The 24,792-nt window shown below is 42.9% G+C and overlaps 1 protein-coding gene across 1 annotated transcript; it reads left to right on the top strand.

Moving 5' to 3' along the window:
* Positions 1-147: 147 nt before the first annotated feature.
* On the top strand, positions 148-17,884 carry LOC308312227 (calcium/calmodulin-dependent protein kinase type 1-like; the record flags this gene model as incomplete). The annotated part of the gene is made up of 8 exons (XM_080794610.1): positions 148-222; positions 5,101-5,239; positions 6,133-6,259; positions 7,824-7,899; positions 8,689-8,801; positions 9,057-9,135; positions 10,942-11,029; positions 11,406-17,884. Coding segments are annotated over 8 exons (910 nt in total), but the record flags the coding sequence as incomplete, so codon positions are not given.
* Positions 17,885-24,792: the final 6,908 nt, after the last annotated feature.

Here is a 24,792-nt window from a genome sequence, read left to right as displayed (position 1 = left end):
GTCTCTCTCTCTCTCTCTCTCTCTCTCTCTCTGTCTCTCTGTGTCTCTCTCTCTCTCTGTCTCTCTCTCTCTCTCTCTCTCTCTCTCTCTCTCTCTCTCTGTCTCTCTGTGTCTCTCTCTCTCTCTCTCTCTCTCTCTCTCTCTCAGGATCAAACATGCCAACATCGTCTCCCTGGAGGACATCTTTGAAAGTAAATCTCATCTCTACCTTATCATGCAGCTGTGAGTACTGTACCTACTGTATGTGTTTATGTGTACTGTATGTGTTTATATATATGTGTGTGAGTAGCACTGTACTGTGTGTACTCTGTACTGTATGAGTTTTTATGTGTGAGGGTACTGCACTGTATATAATTTTGTACTGTACAGTACTGTATGCAAACACACGCACGCACACTGAGAGAAAGACCTATTGCCTCATTAGCTTAAAGATCAAGTGACATGCGGTGGTGCAATATGGCATATACTGTAAATTAACTGTATGACATCTAGGAGAAAGGATTTAGGACCAGTGAGATTGATTATTATTTTATGGGCCACATTATCTAATTGGGGGGAAAGATAATCTATAATATAGATTATTTTCCCCCCCAATTAGATAATGTGCCGATAGGTTCTATATACAGTGATAAATGGTTGATATAGATTCTATATCAACCATGTATCACTGTATATAGAACCTATCGTCTGTATTCTTGGGGAGGGGGGGGGGGGGTAGCAGATCTACAAGCTCACGATGCAGAACGACGTGAGGTTGTAAACGGGAGCAGGTCTAGTGCAGAGCCCTGAGGAACTCCGTCCTGCAAAGGGTTTAACCATTTACAGGAGGATTCGAGTGGTACAGGTGAAAACAACATGCTGAGCGCATGCACGCAGCGCGCGGTGGGGTTATCGCTAAATCGCTTATTTTGATCGCTCTAGAATTTTTTTTAAATATACACCTGTCTTTCAAAATATGGATAAACTTTCCACAGAGTTCTGGTTCCTAAATGGGCTGCTGTAAATCGATCGGTTACAGTACAGTTCAACACGAATATAAGGCCTTCCCAACGAGAACGTTTTTACACTCTCAAGAGTGTTAATAAACATCTGCATTACTTAATTTACAAGAAGTCTACACGATTTAGAGAATGTAGAATCATTGTTATTTTGATCAACGTTTGCCTGTTTATCTCTCCTATTACCAACGTCGATACAGCATGGAATTGGTGATGAAATTGAAATCTCACCCAACGACAAAACAAAATGGACTCCACTCACCCCCCGTATGGGGTTGAAGTGGTTAAGTGGTATAGTGGAGGGTTTGTCACACACAGAGGAACAGAATGGAGAGGTTTAGGACTACAGCCATTGATTATTTTATGGGGCGCTTTATCTAATTGGGGGAAAAATCTATATTTGGAGCCCTTTTTAGATTCCATTCATTACAGATAGATAGCAGGCTGCTGCTGAGCTACAAACTCCAACTCCGACTCTGTTTTTTGGACACCTCTGAAGTCCTCTGGGGGCATTAATTAACCCATTCTGACCTGAGATCAGATTCATACGATGTTTCCACTGGACACACGCTGGTCTGATTAACCCATTCTTACCTGAGATCAGATTCTAAAAATGTCAGTCGTTCTTCGATTTTTCAAAAAATAGCAGACCTACAAGCTCGTAGCGCGCCACTCGGTGGCGCGCTATGAGCTTGTAGATCTGCTATTTTTCAATAGCTAAAGCATAACATGATGCTAACACCAAAATGGGTTCCCGTTCAGGATGGGTTAAATCCAATCCGGATCACTAGTCACTAATTAAGGTCACAATGCTGCTGGCGGTTCTAAACTTAGTTTATAGAATGAGGCGTATAACCATTCGGTCGTGATTTTTTCGCTCATGTGTTTCAAAAGGTGCATGAGGTGTTACATTTGTTTTTTGTTAAAATACGTCTTAAATAGCTCTATATTCTTATAGCAGTCGTTGCCATGGTGTGTTTGTTCAGTATACTATGTGGTAGAATTTCCCCCCCCCCGCAATATTAGGACAATATTCGATTAATGTGTGCTAATTAGTAAGGCCAGGTGGGGCCTTGGGCCAGCCCAGTTAGGGCCCAGTTAGCCCAGGTACTTAACAAGGCCCTGTGTATCCGATCTGATGCTGCTCACCCACCACACGGAGAGTATACATCCTTCTCCCATCCGGCCTTCGCTTGCAGGCACAAACATTCCTTCGTCCCTGTCTCTATTTGAGACTACCTGGGCCCAGTTAGGGCCCAGGTAGGGCCCAGGTAGGGCCCAGGTAGGGCCCAGGTAGCCGGACCTTAATTCTCGGGCCTGTAGAGAACTTTTAGTTTTCGCCGGCTGCCGGGGCGGGGATCAACATAATGGAATGTCAGAACAGGTCAGCTCCACAATATGGAGATCTAAGGGTTTGAGGTCAGATGTAGATATAGTTGCTGGCCGGCTCCACATATTATGCAGAATGTCTCTAGGTGATGATCCAGTCTTCTGCATGTGTGGCTGTCCAGGGTTTGATGAGGTCAGTGTCGTGTCCAGTTGAAACATATTGAGATATGACAGACAGACAGACAGACAGACAGACAGACAGACAGACAGACAGACAGACAGACAGACAGACAGACAGACATTGTAAATCCAATCCAATCCAGATTATTTATATAGCACGTTTCAAAACTCAGGGTTTACAAAGTGCTGTACAGGAGAAAAATAAAAACAAATGCACTACAGCTACCACACAGAAAAACAACAGCGAGAAAACAAAGTACAGACAGTGAAAACAACTGAGACACATTACAGAAAAACAACAGAGAAGCATCACAGTGAGACAAAACATGTACATGTAGGACCGAAGGAACTCAAGACAACAGCATCACAGTGAGACAAAACATATACAAGGACCGAAGGAACTCAAGACAACAGCATCACAGTGAGACAAAACATATACAAGGACCGAAGGAACTCAAGACAACAGCATCACAGTGAGACAAAACATATACAAGGACCGAAGGAACTCAAGACAACAGCATCACAGTGAGACAAAACATATACAAGGACCGAAGGAACTCAAGACAACAGCATCACAGAGAGACAAAACATATACAAGGACCGAAGGAACTCAAGACAACAGCATCACAGTGAGACAAAACATATACAAGGACCGAAGGAACTCAAGACAACAGCATCACAGTGAGACAAAACATATACAAGGACCGAAGGAACTCAAGACAACAGCATCACAGTGAGACAAAACATATACAAGGACCGAAGGAACTCAAGACAACAGCATCACAGTGAGACAAAACATATACATGTAGGACCGAAGGAACTGAAGCAGGGTTAAAAGCCAATTAAGGTATAGAGGTGGGTCTTTAGGCCAGATTTAAAAGTCTCGATGGAAGGGGCCAGTTTGACGTGGGAGGGCAGTGCGTTCCATAGTTTAATAAATAAATATAAATAAATAAATGTATATTCATCTCCACTAAACACCAACAAGCCCAAATCTATGCCTCGACATGAAGCAACGAGCTTCCCTTCTCTGTTTGTCTCTCTTTCTTTTCATGCCCACTTGTTCTTCTCATCTTACATTTTTAGCCTCATTATCTGCACTTCTTGGCACTCCCTCGCTTTCATGCTTTCATGCGTCTTCTTCCGATGCGTGCGTCTTCGATGCGTCTTCGATGCGTCTTCGATGCGTCTGTGCTATATTTGTGCTGTGATTAATCCATTTTTAGCGGGAACCCCTGTTGGTGTTTTAAGGCAAGCATTATGTTATGCTTTAGCTATTGAAAAATAGCAGATCTACAAGCTCGTAGCGCGGCACCAAGTGCCGCGCTACGAGCTTGTAGGTCTGCTATTTTTTGAAAAATCGTGAAAATGTTGCCTCAAATCTTTGAATATATATTCTTTCAGAGTTTCAGTTTTTTAACTGAAATCTTTGCTTCTGGGGGGGTCCCTGGAACAACATATTTTCAGATGGGGGTCGACGGCCAATTACATATATATTTTTGGGGGTCCTTGGCATGAAATATTGAGCACCACTGATATAGAAACATAAGTATTTCAGTCAAAATGTCAGGATTTAGAAGATTCTTTTTTTCATTTCGACGTCAGGCCTAAATGGGTTAAACGTGTGACGATCACGTGCATGTGGGGGTAGCGTGTTTGTGATGATTTTTGTGGCAATTCTTTTTTTATTATTACTTTTGAGTGTGTGAGCAATTATGTTTGCTGTCATGTTCATCATGTGTATTATGCCCTGTATAGTAGATGAAGCAACGCTTCCACCTAGTGGCCATGAAGGCTCAGAGCAGGTTGAATTGCAGTGGGAGCGACACTGGATATGTGGTTTAGCGAGTCACTTTGGTTTGTTGTTTTTGGCAGTCAATTTTGGTTTTAGTCATAGTCTATTGAATAGTTTACATTTCGTTTTAGTCACATTTTAGTCACATGGAATGTTTTAGTCAACTAAAATGTATTTTGGTGGTCCTTGATGCCTTAATTCATAATGATTATAATTCCACCTGACATTTTGTATTAACAGATTGCAGAATGAGTACAGTTCAAGGAAGCTACATGTCGGTACAGGTCAACTGCTAAGAGGATAAAACCAGAAAAAGCACTATAAGACTTAAGTTGTTTACATCAGGGTCCTCCATCTTCAATTCATCAAAACATTTAAACACTGCACATATACACATCTATGCTAAAAATAAAAAAAATAAAATTACATGGTTAGAAAAAAGGGAAAATCTGTACAGTAGCCTATAGGAAAATAGAAAAGGGACATTTTTGTGGCATGGGAGCGAAATTAATTTAATGCCTTGTTTGGGCCGAATCTGGGTTGACCGACACGTGGTTTGTTGAACTCCCTCTGGTGTGAGATTAAACTTGTTTATTTTCAAAGGACCCTCTTAACTCTGAGAGTGTACAAATGAATTACAGAGCTGCTGTGGTCATTCAGTGCTAGCTCTTTATGTGTTTATGATGAACTCATGGCGTTGTGTCCTGTATGGTTATGACCCCTGACTCATGGCGTTGTGTCCTGTGTGGTTATGACCCCTGACCTCATGGCGTTGTGTCCTGTGTGGTTGCTTTGCAGGGTGTCCGGAGGGGAGCTGTTCGACCGCATCATAGAGAAGGGCTTCTACACGGAGAAGGACGCCAGCAAACTCATCCAGCAGATCCTGGACGCCGTCAAGTACCTCCACGACATGGGCATCGTTCACCGAGACCTCAAGGTCAGTACCTTCTACACGACATGGTTCATGGTCCAGACGTGACCTCAAGGTCAGTCTGCCTGGCCGCTGGTCACACACACCTCCTACAAGGAAGCTCTGAGAAGGAAGTGAAGTGGTCACGTGACTGGGCTGCGCCATGACACTTTCATGGACACTTTCATGGGAGCCAAACTCACACCGGAAGTGCAGTGAATGCATGGCAATGAATGGAGCCGGCTGGACCAGCTCATAACAAACATTATTCATGAACAATTGAGACCTTTTGTAAAGTAATCACTTCTGGAAAATAACAGAAGACATTCATTATCACAGTTTGTTTTCTAATCACTTACTTTTCGATGTGCACAGAGTGCACAGTATATAATTTTATCTGAGGATCTAAACAGCAGCATGCAGGTATCGTTTCAGGTATCGTGAGATTTGGCTGCCAGACAGGAAACCGTGGGAAGTCTCGCGATACTTGGTGCGTTCAGAAATGTACTTTGTGCTCTTTAGATATCATACCTCTATAAACATTACAGTGTACACATCGAATAACAACACAGCAGACAATAATGTGTTACATGTCTTCTGTTATTTTCCAAAAGTGATTACTTTACAAAAGGTCTCAATTGTTCATAAATAACGTTTGTTCATGAGCTGGTCACTGAGCTCTCATTGACTCCAGTGTTCATGAGCTGGTCACTGAGCTCTCATTGACTCCAGTGCATTCTGCCAAACCTCCGGGTAGTTTGGCTCCCATGAAAGTGTCCATGAAAGTGTCATGGCGCAGCCCAGTCACGTGACCACTTCACTTCCTTCTCAGAGCTTCCTTGACATCCTACAGGAAGCTGTTCAAGACAATAATTTGTTCATTTTGGGTCCATCTTTATGTGTGTCTTCTGCCACCGCAGCCTGAGAACCTGCTGTATTACAGTATGGACGAAGACTCCAAGATCATGATCAGCGACTTCGGCCTGTCCAAGATCGAGGGCTCTGACAGCGTCATGTCTACTGCCTGTGGAACGCCTGGATATGTTGGTGAGTTCACACATACTGTAGCCCCTTTCGGGACCCTCGGTTACCTTTTCTGTATTTTGGACGGCGGTACCCTGGGGGTCCCTTGAAAGTCAATCCACTCTCCAGTCCAATAGATGCAGCTGTAGGCTACCACTGTCTGGTCACGGACAAATATAGCATCGCCTGAGTGTAGATGAGATGTTTCAAAGATGCATAAAGTAGCAGTAGAGGAGACCGCGGAAACTTGTGCGAATCGGCGCTAATCGGCGTTGCCGTTAAGTATCTTTAATCCATTCTGACCTGAGATCAGATTCATACGAGGTTTCCACTGGACACACACTGGTCTGATGAACCCATTCTGACCTGAGATCAGATTCTAAAAATGTCAGTCGTTCTTCGATTTTTCAAAAATAGCAGATCTACAAGCTCGTAGCGCGCCACTCGGTGGCGCGCTATGAGCTTGTAGATCTGCTATTTTTCAATAGCTAAAGCATAACATGATGCTATAACACCAAAATGGGTTCCCGTTCAGAATGGGTTAATCTTTATTTTATTTATTATTTGCTCCTCTGAAGGTCTCTCTCTCTCTCTCACATAACTGCATTACACGTGAAAGGAAGTAGCCTTGAATTTATGGAGATGTTTTTTGTTTGTTGGTTTTTGTCACGTTCATGAGCCAATCATTTGATTGTTTAATCTGGTGTTATATTATTTAATGAATCACGGGTAGCTTATACAGCTTTCACACTTGTAAACTTTAGCTTATACAGCTTTCACACCTGTAAACCTGCATTGTGAAATATACAGTGAAGTTAATATGTGACTAATATTAAGGCAGCGATACCAGAAGTGTTTATTGTTTAAAAACTGTATATGAATGTATACTGTATGCTGACATTGTAATAAAGTTAAAGGGTCGTAGTCGCACACACCAAGAATGCATTTAAACTGTTAGTATTCTCTACATCATAAATGGACAGACTATCCACACTGATGAAGGCTGGAGAGCCACAACGTCTGTCCATTTATGATGTAGAGAATAAAAACAGTTTTTTATTACATTGCTGATTTAAGCGGATATAACGCACCATAAGTCAGAGCGCGGTGGTTACAAAAAAAGTTATCTACACTCCCTATCTTCCGCCGTAGTCTGAAAACCCACCTTTTCAGATTCCATCAAGGCCCATAGCACTTACCCTATACCCCCTTAGATAGCATTTCTGTAGACTTAGATAGCATTTGATACAGACTTATACCATGTTATGTAGACAGCACTATAATTGCATTGTATGTAGTCATACAGTAGTGTATAGTATAGTATAGTTCTATATCTATGTATAGTTTCATAGATACTCCACTGTTACGTTCTTAGCTTACGCATGTTTCATGATAACTACTTTTTATGTATAGTGATGTATTGCCTTGCTTTTTGTTCTTGCTTAATGAAAGTCGCTCTGGATTAAGAGCGTCTGCTAAATGCCTACATTGTAATTGTACTGTATGCTGACAGCCATGGTGGAGCTGTGGTCCATAGAATGTCCATTCCTTCATGCTATGATGTGATGCTTGTGTCTCTCATCATCAGCCCCTGAAGTCCTGGCTCAGAAACCCTACAGCAAGGCGGTGGACTGTTGGTCTATCGGAGTTATCGCCTACATACTGTGAGTGACATTTGACCACTTAAGTTATCCAGCAGGGGTCCTCAATGTTTTCCTGGGCCAAGGACCCCCTTTAGCTGAGAGAGACACGAAGCAGGGACCCCCCCACCCTGCCACTGTAGCGTTGTGTTGGATTCATCTTAATGTATTTTCAGTTAAGTTAACCACTTAAACCATCAATCATAGAGCGCCGAAGTCTTGACGTCACCTGCTCATCCTACCCTCCATTCCCCTGGTTCACGGAAGTCATTTCTCTATGGAGAATAACATGGGGTGATCTTAAAATCGTTTCATATACCGGAAAGCATTGTGGTCCAAAAATAAACAAGCTGTCTCTGCGTTATTGTCAGGGAGGTGTCTCTGTATCGTTTGCGACAGTCAGTCACTCATATATGATACGGTCTGTTTCTAGCGAAAATGTAACTAATTCAGCAGCAGTAACATTATAGCGTTTTCTCTCAGTCAGTTGATTCTTCATATCCATAATGAGTGAAGCGGCCGTCAGGATGACATGTTTATTTTTCAAACACAGTTCTTATATGAGGCGATCTAAAATCCCCTCCTATGGGGATTACAATGCAGATAAAAAGTACATGAACCTGTGGATTTTAATTGCGCCCTCTATATTGATGTCAGACTTCGGTGCTCTATTAGAAGACTTGTCCTTTGTATGCTCTTTTTTGAGGGGCGCTAATGCATGGATTTTAGCATGTGCGCCATGCGTGTGTGTGTGTGTGTGTGTGTGTGTGTGTGTGTATGTGACACCTGTTCCTCTCTCCCATGCGGTCCCAGGCTGTGCGGCTACCCTCCGTTCTATGACGAGAACGACGCTAAGCTGTTTGAGCAGATCCTAAAGGCGGAGTACGAGTTTGACTCTCCCTACTGGGACGATATCTCTGATTCAGGTAAAAGGACTTTTTTATTTTTTATTGATTGATTGAATACTTTATAGGTCAGAAATGTAAACGGTACGTGGTAGGCCTACAGTAAGATGCACATAATGTGCTCTATTTTCACCACTTCTGCGCTGCTAACGGAACTGCAGCCTATCGGCGCGTTTCCTGCAGCAACGCAGGCGTGCCGTTAATGACTGTAAAGCACACCCTCTCGTGTGATATTGCTTCATTATGTGACAGTGTTTTTGGTTCATGTTTTCCCAGCTAAAGATTTCATAATCCACCTGATGGAGAAGGACCCCAGGGTGCGTTATACCTGTGAGCAGGCCCTTCAACACCCCTGGTAATGGAAGCAAAGTTACTGTCACACTGGCACACACACACACACACACACACGCACACGTGTGTACACGCGGCTGTTGTCTCTTTTTTTTAGCAGCTTGTCAAAACTGGTCAAGGAACACCCTGAGGGAATTTTGGCTTTTCCTTCCAAAATGGGAATGTGCCTTTCATTATTAAAAATAAGACCAGGCCGCCATCTGGTGGCAAAAACAAACAAAAAAACAACATATTTTACAGTTGAAAACATACAAATTCATACATTAATATGCATTTGCTGTCTCTGAAACAGCTGTCTCTGAAACAGTGTTCAAAGGAGGTCGGCAACCTTTTTTGATATGAAATACCTTGTTTTTAATTTTCTTGATCAGTCAGTTAAATGTAATAATGACGCCACATAAAAATTTGATATCCGCAACTGATTTGATTGTCCATCTGGTGGCAAAAACAAAAACAAACAACAAAAACAACATATTTTACAGTTGAAAACATACAAATTCATACATTAATAAGAATTGGAATTTGCTGTCTCTGAAACAGTGTTCAAAGGCTGGTCTGCAACCCTTTTTTGATATGAAATACCCATGTTTTTTATTTTCTTGATCAGTCAGTTGAATTTAATTATGACGCCACATCAAAATGTGATATCCGCGACTGATTTGATTGTCCATAGCGGCCCTATTGATTGCCCTATACGTAACGCAATTGTTATTTCTTCTTTAGAGATATTTTCTTTCACATCATCAGGATGTCATGAGCATGTACTCCCCCAGACTGCCCCCCAGAGTCTTGAATTAATGTAGGATTATGTGTGGTGCATGAGGTAATTTTTTATATACAATAGATGTGAGTGGACTTCATTTAACTTAACCCATTTTGAGGCTGGAACACCTTTTGGTGTTTTAAAGCATTGTGTTATGCTTTAGCATTATGTTATGCTTTAGCAGATCTACAAGCTCATAGCGTGGTAAAATCGTGAAAATGCGGTGCAAATCATTGAATATATATTCTTTCAGAGTGAACTCAAATCTTTGCTTTTTGGGGGGGGTCACTGGAACAACATATTTTCAGATGGGGGTCGGTGGCCAGTTACATATATCTTTGGGGGTCCTTGACATGAAAATGTTTGAGAACGACTGAAACATGGGTTTTTCAGAAAACATTTAGAAGGCATTTGTAGAATCTTTTCTCAGGTCTAAATGGGTTAAAAGAAAAGAAAACCTCTCTCTCACACATGTGCCAGTGATCAGATCACCTTCCCCTGTACCGATGTTGGCACCCGTACCTACGGTTGCATAGTCCTGGCATATTATGTTATTTAATACTGCAGTTTTTTATAGTTTAGCTCGCCGCAAAGCTGGTATAGATTATGACTGTGTCTTTTTTTGTTTAGACACACTTGTAAAAACAAAAGACACATACGCGCACGCCCGGATAAGGACACATTATGATGTCACCACGACAGTGTCTGTCTGAAATCCTTTATTAGGAACAATCCCTTGAGATGATGAACCATCTCGTTTCCAAGGGGCTCCACAATTCACTAAATACACTTCATACATAAAGACACTTTTAACAAACAATTCAACCAGACGAAACAACGAAACAAAAACTGCAACAAAACATTTCACATAACATGGACATAATGGATCAATGCATCATGGATCTGCTACAGTGATGATGTGTGACCGTTACGTTGTGTGTGTGTGTGTGTGTGTGTGTGTGTGTGTGTGTGTGTGTGTGTGTGTGTGTGTGTGTGTGTGTGTGTGTGTGTGTGTGTGTGTGTGTGTGTGCTTGTTGTGTTGCTCAGGATTGCAGCGGACACCGCTCTGGACAAGAACATCCATGAGTCGGTCAGCGCTCAGATCAAGAAGAACTTCGCCAAGAGCAAGTGGAGGGTAAGCTATGAAATATCTCTTTACCCCATTTAGGCCTGACGTCGAAATTTATAAAATGTCTTCTAAATCCTGACAGTTTTCTGTCAGGATTTGCGCCACATTTTCACGATTAAAAAAATAAATAGCAGAACTACAAGCTCGTAGAGCGCCACTCTGTGCCAAAATGGGTTAATCGCATGAAACCTATAGCGTCCATGTTCTGTGGTCTAGATGGAAACATTGGCGCTTTCTAGAGCATGGATGGCTACTGTATATTTTAGCTCGCTAGCATTGACGCTATTTATTTAGCATTAAGATGGACGCTCTAAACAGGATGTGGGTCCTGTGTGCGCCGCACCCTTAATACGTGTCACTGTGTTGTGTGTCATCGCTGCAGCAAGCGTTCAACGCCACGGCGGTGATCCGTCACATGAGGCGCCTCCAGCTGGGCACCAGCGAGGGCTCCCTCGCCACCCCCCTGCCCCCCCTCCTCTCAGAGTCCGGGGGGTGCGAGGGGGGGGGCTGCCCCCGCCCCCACAGCGCTGACAGCGGCGCAGACCCTCTGTCCAACAACTCCTCGTACCTCTGCCACCCGGCCAGCCAGGTCTGATTCCATCCTGACGTCCCGTCCCCCTCCCCGTACCCCTCGGACCACTCCCCACCCCCTGCAGCCCCCACCCCCACTTTACTGTAACCTATACCCAGGTCACGATATGATGATACCCCACTCCCACAGTACCCCACCGTTGTGTAACCCCCCTGGGTTTGGGGTGGAGGACCTGCAGTTCACCAGGGGATCACGTCGGGGACATTCCAAGCCCTCCCTCCCCTGTGTCTGTACAGGGGGAGGTGGGGGTGGTGGTGGTGGTGGTGGTTTTGGGGGCATGGGTGGGTGGAGGGGTTCTACGCGTCCGGTCGAGACGAGACCGCCGCTGGTGATGCATTATGGGTAGGCAGGTCACTTTCACAGACTGAGATGGTGGTGGTGGAGTGATTGAGAGAGGGAGAGAGAGAGAGAGAGAGAGATCACACAGGTATCAAGGTGTATTGATTAATTAAAAGGACAAGTAGGGAAAAACGTGTTTTATTACATTTTATTGTTTTATTTTTTTCCCTCTTCTTCGAATTATCGACTAATTCAGCAAGCGGACGTCTTGCTATGGGTGGAAATAAAATCCCCATATTTTATATAGTTTCCAACTGATTTAAATCGTTTAAAGTTATACTGTGTAACTTTTGTTATTTTCTACACTGTATAATCTTCCACCGGTATGTTTTTTTCCACAATATCCCATTACACACAAATTCTGTTTTTGACAACTTCTCCAAAACACAATTCAACACTATTTTTATGTGTGAGTAGCGCGTACTGTACTGCTCCCCCAAGACTCAGCGGCGAAATGACACGGGCACAGGAAATATATACGTATTTCTGTATTTTACCATTAATAAATACTGCTTGTGATGAGGTGTAATATTCACGGGCGATGGCGTTCACTTTCGAGCGCTCCTTCTGTATAGACAAACGACGAAATGTAGCAGGTGTCGAGTAAAGAAAAGAAAAGTCTACTATGATGAATGTTACACAGTATGACTTTAAAGATGGCCTATTGCAGACGTGTTGGGGTGCGTTGCGTTGCGTGTGTGCGTTGGACACAAGCGTAATTCTCTTTGTTTTATATATCGATAAACTTGGTGTGAAGGGCTTCTTTAAAAATGACAAACTGTCTTTTGACCACGGTGCGTTTTAACAGCTGGGGGCGACAGCCTGGCGAATTTTCCCCGGAAGTGCGACAAACGGCAACTATACTGGCGATGATAGGCGAAGAGGCGATAAAGTAGAAAAGTGGGCGGAGGAACGGCGCCCGAAAACATGGAAATATTGTATTTTTTCGTCCGGCGACAGCCAATCAAATTTCATGTGTTGCTATGTTTGCGGTCCCTCCACGTTGGAACCATATAGCAGCGAAATGTGGTTCCTATAGTTCCACTTCTTCTGTTCCCGAGGAGAAACGTTTAGTGGACCATTTAGTCCATTTAGTTGGACGTTTACAGCCCATTGGTTCCCAACCTTCTCATACCGAAGTACCACCTCAGAAGATATTTGTCTCTCCAAGTACCACCATAATAACTGATGTTAAAATACAGGAGCGTATAGACCTTCCCTTTTTGTTCCATTCCTATAAGCCAATAATTCTGCTGCTGCTCTGACAAAACTCTGTCTAGTAATCACTAATCAGCACAACTCCTGATATTTCTAACGTGATTAATCCGTTGTCAAATCTTCTATGATTGGCTATAGGCGTGCTGTCGTGCTCATTCCAGCACGGCTGGATAGCCCTATTTCAACCAATTGCTTGTTCAGAAGAACTACCTGTATTTTTTGGGGGCGACTCCTCCGTGTACCACCAGAGGGGGGCGCTAAAGTACCACCAGTAATGGGAACCTCTGATTTACAGTTCTCATTTTTTTACATATGCTTCAAAGCGAGGACACATAATACAGTATGACAGTAATGACAGCAGGAACGCCCACTCTGAGATCTTTATCGCCCAGAGAGTCGCCGCTCGCTGTCCGCCCGCTGTTAAAAAGCACTGTGACGGTTCCAATACATTTAATTTGATGTATTTTGACATGATGATTTACACGTTGATATCAACACGGATTCCATGTATAGTTCATAATTATTAATAAGAAGAGCAGGTTTGTGCTTTTTTTTTTTTTTTAAAGACAATCAGCGAGTTTCCCGTTCAATAAATGCATGCGTGTAGCCTTTCTCCAGTCGTAGCACAGTCAGATTCTGAGTGTCAATTTAACTCAAAAGTGTAAAAGAAAAAGGGACAAATTTGGTGTCCTTAATTAAGGGCCGATTTATACTCCTATTTTACCGCTGTTTCGGCGCTGTAGTGCCCAAATGATTTCGGCTCGTCAGAAAGTTTCAGTAGCACCGAAGAGGCGACTTTAGGACGGTACCGCCCCCCCCGCCAAACCTCAAATGACGTCACATTGTAGTCTCTACAGAGCCGAACTGACGTCACATTGTTGGCCCTACAGAGCCGAACTGACGTCACATTGTAGGCTCTACAGAGCCGAACTGACGTCACATTGTTGGCCCTACAGAGCCGAACTGACGTCACATTGTTGGCCCTACAGAGCCGAACTGACGTCACATTGTTGGCCCTACAGAGCCGAACTGACGTCACATTGTTGGCCCTACAGAGCCGAACTGACGTCACATTGTAGGCTCTACAGAGCCAAATGACGTCACATTGTAGGCTCTATAGAGCCAAATGACGTCACATTGTAGGCTCTACAGAGCCAAATGACGTCACATTGTAGGCTCTACAGAGCCAAATGACGTCACATTGTAGGCTCTACAGAGCCGAACTGACTTTTATTCGGCTCTAAAATAGGAGTATGAATCGCTCGTTATTTCGTTGTGTATGTATGGTCTTGTTTAGCGGTTTGGGTCTTATAACCAGAACGGCTTCAACTCTTCTATAGTCCACTTGCCAGAGTCCCATATTGTGAACCGGGACATTTTGGAGTACCCTAAAGGTTTTATGTTAGAAATGTTGAGTATGGGTCCCCAGCATTTAGAAACTGCCGGATGCTAACTTGCATATGTTGGGCAATTTTGGGCAAACTTGCATATATGGCCAAATTTTAGCCCAAGGAGTGTTTTTTATGCAAAATGAATGCTTGCAATGGATTCAGAATCATGAAACCCCCTAGTTTGTCACATGATGCCACTTAAAGCATAATGAACATTTTAAATATTTGCCTTCTACTTCTATATATGTTGTTAATGGTACCCCAGCTTATATTGCTAATTATGAAAATTGCCCAACATAATATGCAAGTTAGCATCCGGCAGTTTCTAAATGCTGGGGACCCATACTCAACATTTTATTTTATTTTATTTAGTACTTTATTTGTATTTGTATTTTTTACAAATAAACAGAAAAAACAAACACAAACAACAACAGAATACGTATATGCATGGACAGTCACATTATGTATGAACACAAAAACATAATATAAAACAAGGATAGACGAGATAAATTAATAAAAATAAAGTTTAAATTAGTTTACACGACCAAACACCAAGCAGTATCATCAACCGTATCATATGTATACTAAGACAGTGAGCAATCCAAAGGGCATTGCCTTAATCCTGGTCTCTAAACTGCCTCCCCCTGGCCAGCCGGGGCGCCTGATGGAGGGGAAAGGAACTGGTTGGAATAACGTGTTCCTTCCACGCGCTACGTCCAACCAGGGAAACTCCCCCCTGTCAGGTGTAAAGGAGCAACTTGGACACTCAGGCATGAAGGAAGCATGAGTTCAAGTCCGTTGCTCTCCCCTTGTCCCCCATATATGGGGACTAGGTTGGTCGAGGGTGTGTAGAGCCCAGGATCACATTAGATGATTGACACAGGGGTGAAAAATGGGTTACAAAATCGTGGGATAAAAATGATATAAAAAAGAAAAGAAAAGGGCATTGCCTGACCATGGATCACATCAAGGACCTGCGACATGACTGAGGAACACGTTCCACTTCCATACTCCATATTCCAACATTTCTAACATAAAACTTTAGGCAGGTGGACTGACTCTTCCCCGAACCTCTTTGACTGGTTCAGTACAGGGATATATCTTGTGTAAACGGTGCCTTTGTATGTACTGTACATGTATGTGTACTGTACATGTCTGTGTACTGTACATGTGTATGTACTGTCTGTACATGTATGTGTACTGTACATGTATGTGTGAAGGTTTTTTTTTCTTTTTTTCGGTAGCTTTTTGGAAGAAAAAAAAACAAACAAAAAAAAAACTTTGTGTTGTACATACTTGTATTGCATCGATGCTATTATAATATGAATTGAAAATGCATTTTTATTTTATATATAATATATATATTTCATCTCCCATTTAGGACCTGTAATCTCATGAGCGAGACAGATACTTTTGGGGACTCAAACTATTGAAAATAGCAGATCTACAAGCGCACAACGGGACGCTTCGCGCCGCGTTGTTGCCAGCTTGTAGATCGGCTATTTTAAACTTATTTCATGATTCATGGAATTTCTTAGATCTTTCTTTTATTTATAAATATATATGAACCCCCAGTTGGACATGCATTGGGCTACGGACCCCCCCTTTAATGGCATGTCTTCTCTCTGGGACCCCAATTTATATAATTATTGTACAATCAATGTTAAATTAACTCTGAGCGTGTACACAAACTATCGTACACTCTGAGTTACAGACCCGTTTGGTTCCTTAACCCATTCTGAACGGGAACCCATTTTGGTGTTAGCATCATGTTATGCTTTAGCTATTGAAAAATAGCAGATCTACAAGCTCATAGCGCGCCACCGAGTGGCGCGCTACGAGCTTGTAGGTCTGCTATTTTTGAAAAATCGAAGAACAACTGACATTTTTAGAATCTGATCTCAGGTCAGAATGGGTTCATCAGACCAGTGTGTGTCCAGTAGAAACCTCGTATGAATCTGATCTCAGGTCAGAATGGGTTAACTATCATTTAGCTGGGGACCCACTGAAACTACTTCAAGGCCCCCTGGGGGTCCCCGGACCACACTTTGGGAACCACCACCGGCCTAGATCATTATCTTGTGTATAAAGAAAAACATGCATGCAGCCTAATTTCCAAAAAATATATATATATCTTTGCTGTTTTGCGAGGATGCCTTGTATCTCCATATTTCAACTTTGTATAGTGCTATACCTATACTTCATGGGACAACAGTAGCAAAAAATAGCCAGGCTTGTGTTTCGGCTATTTTAGCTGCTTACAAAAACAAAAACAAATACATTTGACAGTGAACTTATGTAAAAAATAAATTGACAGTGAAAGTGTGTGTGTAGGTGTGTGTGAAGCTCTAAAAATGCGCTGGACTTCAACACAATCTCAACTGGACAGTAGGACAAAGACGTTTTAATGAAAAACAGTGGATTAAGAACCTCAACACGGATTTTCCTGGAGGCTTAATTAAACATGCCTAAAATCAGATCTTGAACACAACAAAACTTAAACTCAAGATTAAACTGGAGAAATCTAAAAGTGATTGGATCAGACTTCCTTCGGATACATGGTCGAATGCATTTATTCCTTGCATTGTGCCTACACATAATTCCCCCCCCATTTCTTGAAAAGTAAACCGTTTTGGACATGCAAGGTTTTCACCAAACAGTGGATGATACAAAGTGAGTACCGTACCGTAAACTCTTTAGATGCCACCCACGGGCCAGATTTCACGCCTTTTTCAGAGCGCCAAAGACGAGAAAGCCGAGATTTTGTGTTTTCAGCATCCAGAGAGATTTATTTAATTTATTTAATAGCGCATGGTAGCGGGGTGTATATGGTAACTCTGGCTCCATGTCATCGTGGTATAGGCACTGCATGGAGTTGCTTTATGCTTTCACTTAATTATACACAAAAAGGGATTTCATTTTTTGTTTTTATGTCATTAATAGCTTTTAGTCTCCTTTAGGAATAAATGTATGTTTTTATTTTTTTATTAACCGTGTCATTTGAGATTAAAAACATTGACCCACTGAAGATACTTGCTATTAATTAAGCATACTTACTGTAAATGTGGTCATCTTGTACATTTTGTGTGGATGTCTATAACCAAAAGCTTACATGCAGCCTGTCAATCATGTCATGTCATGACAACCTGTCAATCATGTACATACAGTCAATGCACTTTCATTGCCATTCTCCTTTATAAGTTTCTTTTTTCTTTCTGTTTCTTTTTTTTTCATAGGCATGTTTCTATTTTTTATTTTGTTATCAAATCCAGTCTGTACAGCTGAGATAAACTGAATTAAACAACATGAATGTACACAATCCATCCCATTGTCTCACTCCATGATTATACGTCACGTTTATTTTTTATTTTAATGAAACTGCAATGCAAAGTACGGTACATATACTGTAGCAACACACATACTGCTGATTAAAAAACAATATTGTGTACATCTTTCCCTAGAAGTTTTAAACTTGTACATTTAGAAAATGCATTTTAAATGATATTGACATGATCTTCTTGACATCATACCTGATACTGACCATGATACTGACTGACTTGATAAAATGGGGCATTTGTAAAGCGCCTTTATCCAAGGCGCTTCACAGAGCTTGTGCGTTACATTCACCCACCGATGGCAGCGGAAACCATGCAAGGCACCAACCTGCACATCAGGAGCAATTAGGGGTTCAGTCAGTGTCTTGCTCAAGGACACTTCGACACCAACTCTGGGGGAGCCCACAGGGTTCGAACTGGCAACCTTGCGGTTCACCATCCGGCCACTCTACCGCTGAACCACCGCAGCCGTTCATGGTAACCCCCATGAAGGAAGCAATTAAGGAAGAAGCCCAATTTCTTTTCCGATATGGCTGCTGTGGGCCTGGGCCGTGGCTCAGCGGTCCAGGCACCTTGGCTGGTAATCCAGTCGACTCCCGATCCCGACGGCCTTTACTGCATGTCTTCCCCCATCTCTCGCTCCACATTTCCTGTCAGCCTACTGTCTGTCCCTCCATAAAAAAATATAAAATAAAGGCGAAAGCCACAAAAATAAATAATTTAAAAAGATATATATATATATATATATATATATATATATATATGGCTGCTGTGCAGAGTATTAGTTTGGAGTCAGGCCAGGTGTGACCTGCTAAAATGTGCCATCTCCCACACTACCTAAACCATGTCTTTATTCCCAACAACAACAGCAAGTTAACAACAATGACTCCATCCTATAAAATGACATAAGATGGAGCGAATGCTGCGGTACGTCTTCCATCCAGAACCAGACGGTGTGATTACATCATTCCAGTTCAGGGTTAACCACGCAGCCTTGAAACAATCACTGTTCCTTTGGAGTAATTTGTGTGTGTTTTCGTTTTTTTTAATTTCTTCTCATAAACCATAATGTCTCGGCCCTGGTTGTGTGTTGTGTGCGTTTGCTGCATGACGTCGTGGCTTAAGATGATGTGTGTGAAAGCTGTGATTTTATTAGTAATGAGGAGTTTGTTCTGTACAGATACTAAATGTTCTGGTGCGCACTATAGCATGGAAGATTGATGTTCGACCAGTTCATCTTACTTGAAACGTGTGTCATGTATAGATCCACGTGCATTGTGAGATTCAGAGCCGTTTAAATCGGCTACAGCAGAGATTCACAACCAAATAACTGGTAAAAATGCATTCATACATTGGGAGGTGAAGCAGCGAACAGTCGACGCCAGCGTCCTCACTTCCCACATTCACACACCGACGGTGGCGAGCTCACACCGACCGACTCATTGGAGGCAATGTTAGGGTTCAGTGTCTTCTTGCCCAAGGACACTTAGACATGTGGACAGGGATTTGAACCGCCAACCCATGGACGACCTGCTCTACCTCCTGAGCCACAGCCGCCCCTAATAACAACATTTAAAAAATAAAAGATTTTTTCCTTCTTTGAAACCTTCAAAACTGTGTTTTCAGAGTGATACCAATACAGTAAAAGTACACTTTATTAACTGTATACTCATTGTGCAGAATGTCTCGTTTCACCAGTTCAAAATGTTCACATGGTCACAGTGGAATTTCAAAAATCGTATTTGCGATAAACATTTCCCCACAAAGCGTGATGTGGACTCAGTTCATCTGCAAGTTAATTTAAGCAAAACGTATAGCATGAGCCAAGGTAGGCCGACAGTATGCTCTTAATTGTGACAAATGAAGGATTATAATTTGAAGCGCCGTTAATCAAGTTGTGACCTTTCAACGAAAGATTGTCAACATTCCAGTAACTGAAATAAGTGCAGCTAATTAACATTCATTATATTATATTGACAGAGAGAATCGTGCTTAACATCGACTACCCTCATGCACTCTTTGGAAGCAAAGAACAGAAAACAACACAAACATTTGACTGTATACAGTAGTATAAATGTTAGATCAGAGTGAGGTGATTTGACATCCTTCTCCTTATTCCAAGAAGGATGATACTAATACACAATTTACATTTTAGCACATGGCCTTTATCCACTTGGACCCTATCAGACTGCCGAAGACAATATACAACCTGCAGAAATAATAAACATTTATGTTGTCAAAGACATCCATTATTCTCTTCTCTGTTCTTTCTATACTCTTCTCCATGATTCTCTATTATGCTCAACTGCACACAAACGTTCGGGAAGTTGTATTTATACAACGCAGTTTCGGGAGAAGAGACCTCCTTCCGCTTGACCTTAACCACTCCTCCCTCCTCATCAAACTCACCTGCCTTTCATTATCACCCGGCCAATCCCCGGTGCAATCACCACAGTATAAATACACCTGCGATCTCTCAACCAAGTTGTTTGTTCTGCTCCACGACAGGCCAAACACGGGTTGTGAGTACTGCACTTGTAGATCGGCTATTTTCACGATTATTCAAAATCGCCAACCTCCTCCTTCCGCCTCGATTCTCTAGGAATCCAGGGGGGGCAGTGACGGAGCAGAGACGACCAACCGCTCATTCCGAGTATAGAGCAAAGATGGCCGTCAGCTCCAGAGACTATACGCCCCCACCCTGAGTCTCGCCCCACCTTGGGTTCCTCACTCCACTCCACATTCATCTCATTCAGTTTCAATAAACTGTTAATCTTGAGCGAAGGTGTGGTCTCTTACTAGTGAATCGTCATTTAATGTCCGCCCCCCCCCCCCCCCCCCCCACCATATTGTCTCATATGCACGGCTGTCTGTATTTATGTTGAAACCCCCCCCCCACCCAACTTACACTTGCTATACTGTACATCCTGAGTCAAAGACAGCCCTATAGTCTCTGTGTACGTTTGTGTGTGTGTGTGTGTGTGTGTGTGTGTGTGTGTGTGTGTGTGTGTGTGTGTGTGTGTGTGTGTGTGTGTGTGTGCATGTTTATGTACATATTGCCAGATTTACACTGACTTTTTTAAACCCTATTGTTTCCCAGCAACCTGCGGTCGCTTATCGCCCTTAAGGCGTCTGTCTTACTGGTACTGGTACTATACTAGTTCAGCGGTTCTCCACCGTCTCAGGCCACGTTTACGATCCCCCCCAAATAGTCCTGTTTGAACCGAGGACACCCTCTGAGGACACCCTCTGTCGAGGATGGGCTGATACAGGATGACTCCATTCTGACCATGATCCCACGCACGCTGTCCAGTGAGGTCGCTTGTTTGTTTGTTTGTCTGGTGCTGTTGCCGGGGCAACCAGCACAACAGCCCAAAGGCTGCACAATGAGGTCGACACAGTCTAGTCCTGAGTGTTCATTCAAGGGTCCATTTGGTGACATCTGTACACTACACTACACTACACTACACTACACTACACTACACAAAGGGATGAATTAACAGACTGATATCACTGCGTAGATACAGTATATTAGTCTGGATCTTCAGTGTATAAGATTCATTCCTAGGGGTGGTTTAATACAACAACGGATTCAAACAAACGTCTCCGCAACTTTGAATATCTCTGAACAGTTTTCTTAAGCATGGAGTTCGTCACTTAGCTGATCCCATAACATAGTTGTGTGGGTTCAGAAGCTTGTCACGAATGTTCATTTGGTGCGGGCGGGGGCCCACTGTGTGCGGTCTGTGTGTGGCGGACGTAGAGCAGAGCGGGGTTCCGGGGCCCCTGCGTGCGGTCTGCATGATGTGGCCGAGGGCCACTAACTAAACGACACAGAGCGGGAGCACGCTGCTGCAGCCCCAGAGCGGTCAACCTCATGCGCCCGAGAGAAGGAGAGAGGAGAAATGATGTGGTCACGACAAGACGACATGCATGGGAACAACAAGGGCCCGCTGCCGAGGAACGGCAGGGGCGCACACGCCAAGAGAGAGAGAGAGAGACAGAGAGAGAGAGAGCTGAAAGATGTAAGCAGTGTTTAAATAGGAGTGGAAAAGAGGAGAAGGAAGGAGCACATTGTCATTTTGTGGAAGACATGGTGGTCTTTTTTTTACTAATATATTTTTTATCCCACGATTTTGTAACCCATTTTTCACCCCTGTGCCAAACTGCCAATCATCTACTGTGATCCTGGGCTCTACACACCCTCCGCCAACCTGGGGAGAGCAACGGACTTAACTCATGCTTCATTCATGCCTGAGTGTCCAAGTTGCTCCTTTTACACCTGACAGGGGGAGTTTCCCTGGTTGGACGTAGCGTAGCGCGTGGAAGGAACACGTTATTCCAACCAGTTCCTTTCCCCTCCATCAGGCATGGTGGTCTATACTGTATATACGGTATGCATGGGCCACATCCACAGGTTATAATATCTGGATATTGATATTATTATTGATTTCAGTTACAATTCCAAACATGCAAACATGACGACCCGCTTGAATTACTTTGGTCTAAAATAAGTTTTTTTTATGTCGAATGTATTTGTATTTAGTTCATAAAGTTAACATAACTATCATATGTGTTTGTAGACCACCTCCTAGACGGTCGAAACGTTGCATTGTTGCCTTTAATAAAGTAAGTCTCTTGTGGAGCCCCAGAAACAAGTGTGTAAAACGTACCTTTGACCTCAAAGTCGTGCGTTTTAAGCTTGAACTGCAGTTCAAGCTTCTTTCAGTGACCTCCCAGAAACACTCTTGTGTGGTTCCACAAAAACAAAGACCTTTTTAACACATTCTGACCGGGCACCCATTTTGGTGTTCGCATCATGTTATGCTTTATCTATTGAAAAATAGCAGATCTACAAGCTCGTAGCGCGCCACCGAGTGGCGCGCTACGAGCTTGTAGGTCTGCTATTTTTGAAAAATCGAAGAATGACTGTGACATTTTTAGAATCTGATCTCAGGTCAGAATGGGGTTAATCAGACCAGTGTGTGTCCAGTGGAAACCTCGTATGAATCTGATCTCAGGTCAGAATGGGTTAAATAACGGAAACGCCTCCAGACGGAAACACACACACACACACACACACACACACACACACACACACACACACACACACACACACACACACACACACACACACACACACACACACACACAGGCATGAGTAATAATGTCCTGAGTGGTCGCACCAAACTGGAGAATGTTTTCAAGGAGTTCACCGAGGTCTGCGTTGCATTCTGGCTGCTTCTGGCTGGAGGAGGCTGGCTGGCTGGCTGCGTGTATGATGACACTAAACTGCTCGCACAACATGACCTCCATAATTACAGCACAGCAGAGATGACTCATATTATCATGGTTTTTAAAGCAGTGGTTCCCAAACTTTGTTCATGTAAAGGACCCCCAAATTTGGCACTAATTATAGCCCGCGGACCCCCCCCCATTTGAAAATATATGCTAAGGACCCCCAATGAGAGAGGATTTCAGACCTATAAATACATTTAGATCATTTGAAACAAGCCGATCTACAAGCTCACAATGTGTCGTGGTGCGAGGCACTGCATGTGAGCTTGCAGATCGGCTATTTTCAAATTTTGAAAACTTGAAATGAGACATTCACATAATGTAAAGTACTTTCTACTTTTAGAAGTTTACGGTCTTTTTGATACCAATACTTAATTATTTTGAGCCTACTTTTAGTACATTTTGAATTCCAGACTTTTACATACTTGTGACAGAGTAAGTAAAAAATGTACTTTTTTATACCACTGGACTTCCATAATTGCAGCACAAAGATGACTCATATTTATAATGTCATGTTTAGATACAGATATAGTGCCGCCCGTCGTCCAACTGCTCATTTATGGCAAACCAAAAACTGCACACCGTGAAATTCTTTAGTGACGGTTTGTCCTAGCCTGGGAAAACCCACGCCCCCTGCTGGACAACATTTCATTAGGTTTGTCCTCTGCTCCGTTTCTCTCCCAGGTTATTCCTTCTAATACCAATGAATTCCCACTTCCCACTGTTTTTCGTTGATGTATAACCTCCAAAGATGTGCTTCTCGATTAAGCTATAGGCCTACATGAGTAGTATTAAGTCGATCATGATTGGTTCGACGTATATGTCGCCGAAAAAACAGATTTTCATCATTTTTTTAATATAGCCTACATACTTATGTTGTTTGTTTTTCATGATTTTCAACGATAAAAAAAATAGAAAAATCATGGAAAAACCTGAAGACATAGCCTACTATTATCACTCCATTCAACCACCTCATTTACTTTACTAATAGATAGACATACCAACCAAAACCCAACCTTTATTCATTGCAGCCAGCAACACCATCCTGGATCTCAGCCAACTCCCTCCCCAGGAGTGGGGCACCCTCCCACACTGTCAGGAAATCCCAGTGGGAACTGTAACTGACTTGACTAACATTCCGTTCACCACAGCAAATCCTCCTCCTCCTCCTCCTCCTCCGACCGACAGCAATGTGAACCGATTAATTATGTTGAACTGTCCATCAACTGTCTGTCTGTCTGTCTGTCTGTCTGTCTGTCTGTCTGTCTGTCAGTCGTGTGTGCGTGCGTGTGTGCGCGCGCATGCGTGCGGCTTCCTTCCACACAGCTGTGATCCATACACTCTGACGGACCAATGACCGACGGTCTAGACCCGGATACAGTAGGCGGGGCTTATGATTTAAAATGGAACCGCACGCGTTCCGTAGCAGTGTGTTTGGGGCAGCTGCAACAAGGTAAGGTTTGTTTTAGAACCGCATGGTTGTTAGCCAACATTAACTCTGTTGTTTTTTTAATATTAGTGTTGTTAGAAGGACTGTTGGTTGTTTATTGTGACTCTAAAAGGACAACAATATGAGGAATGTGTTGGTACTTTTTG

This window comes from Protomyctophum bolini (genome assembly GCF_963924005.1).
Source record: "Protomyctophum bolini genome assembly, contig: SCAFFOLD_220, whole genome shotgun sequence".
NCBI classification, from domain to species: domain Eukaryota; kingdom Metazoa; phylum Chordata; class Actinopteri; order Myctophiformes; family Myctophidae; genus Protomyctophum; species Protomyctophum bolini.
Note: the sequence above shows the minus strand (reverse complement) of the source record. Positions and strands in the feature narration are given on the sequence as shown.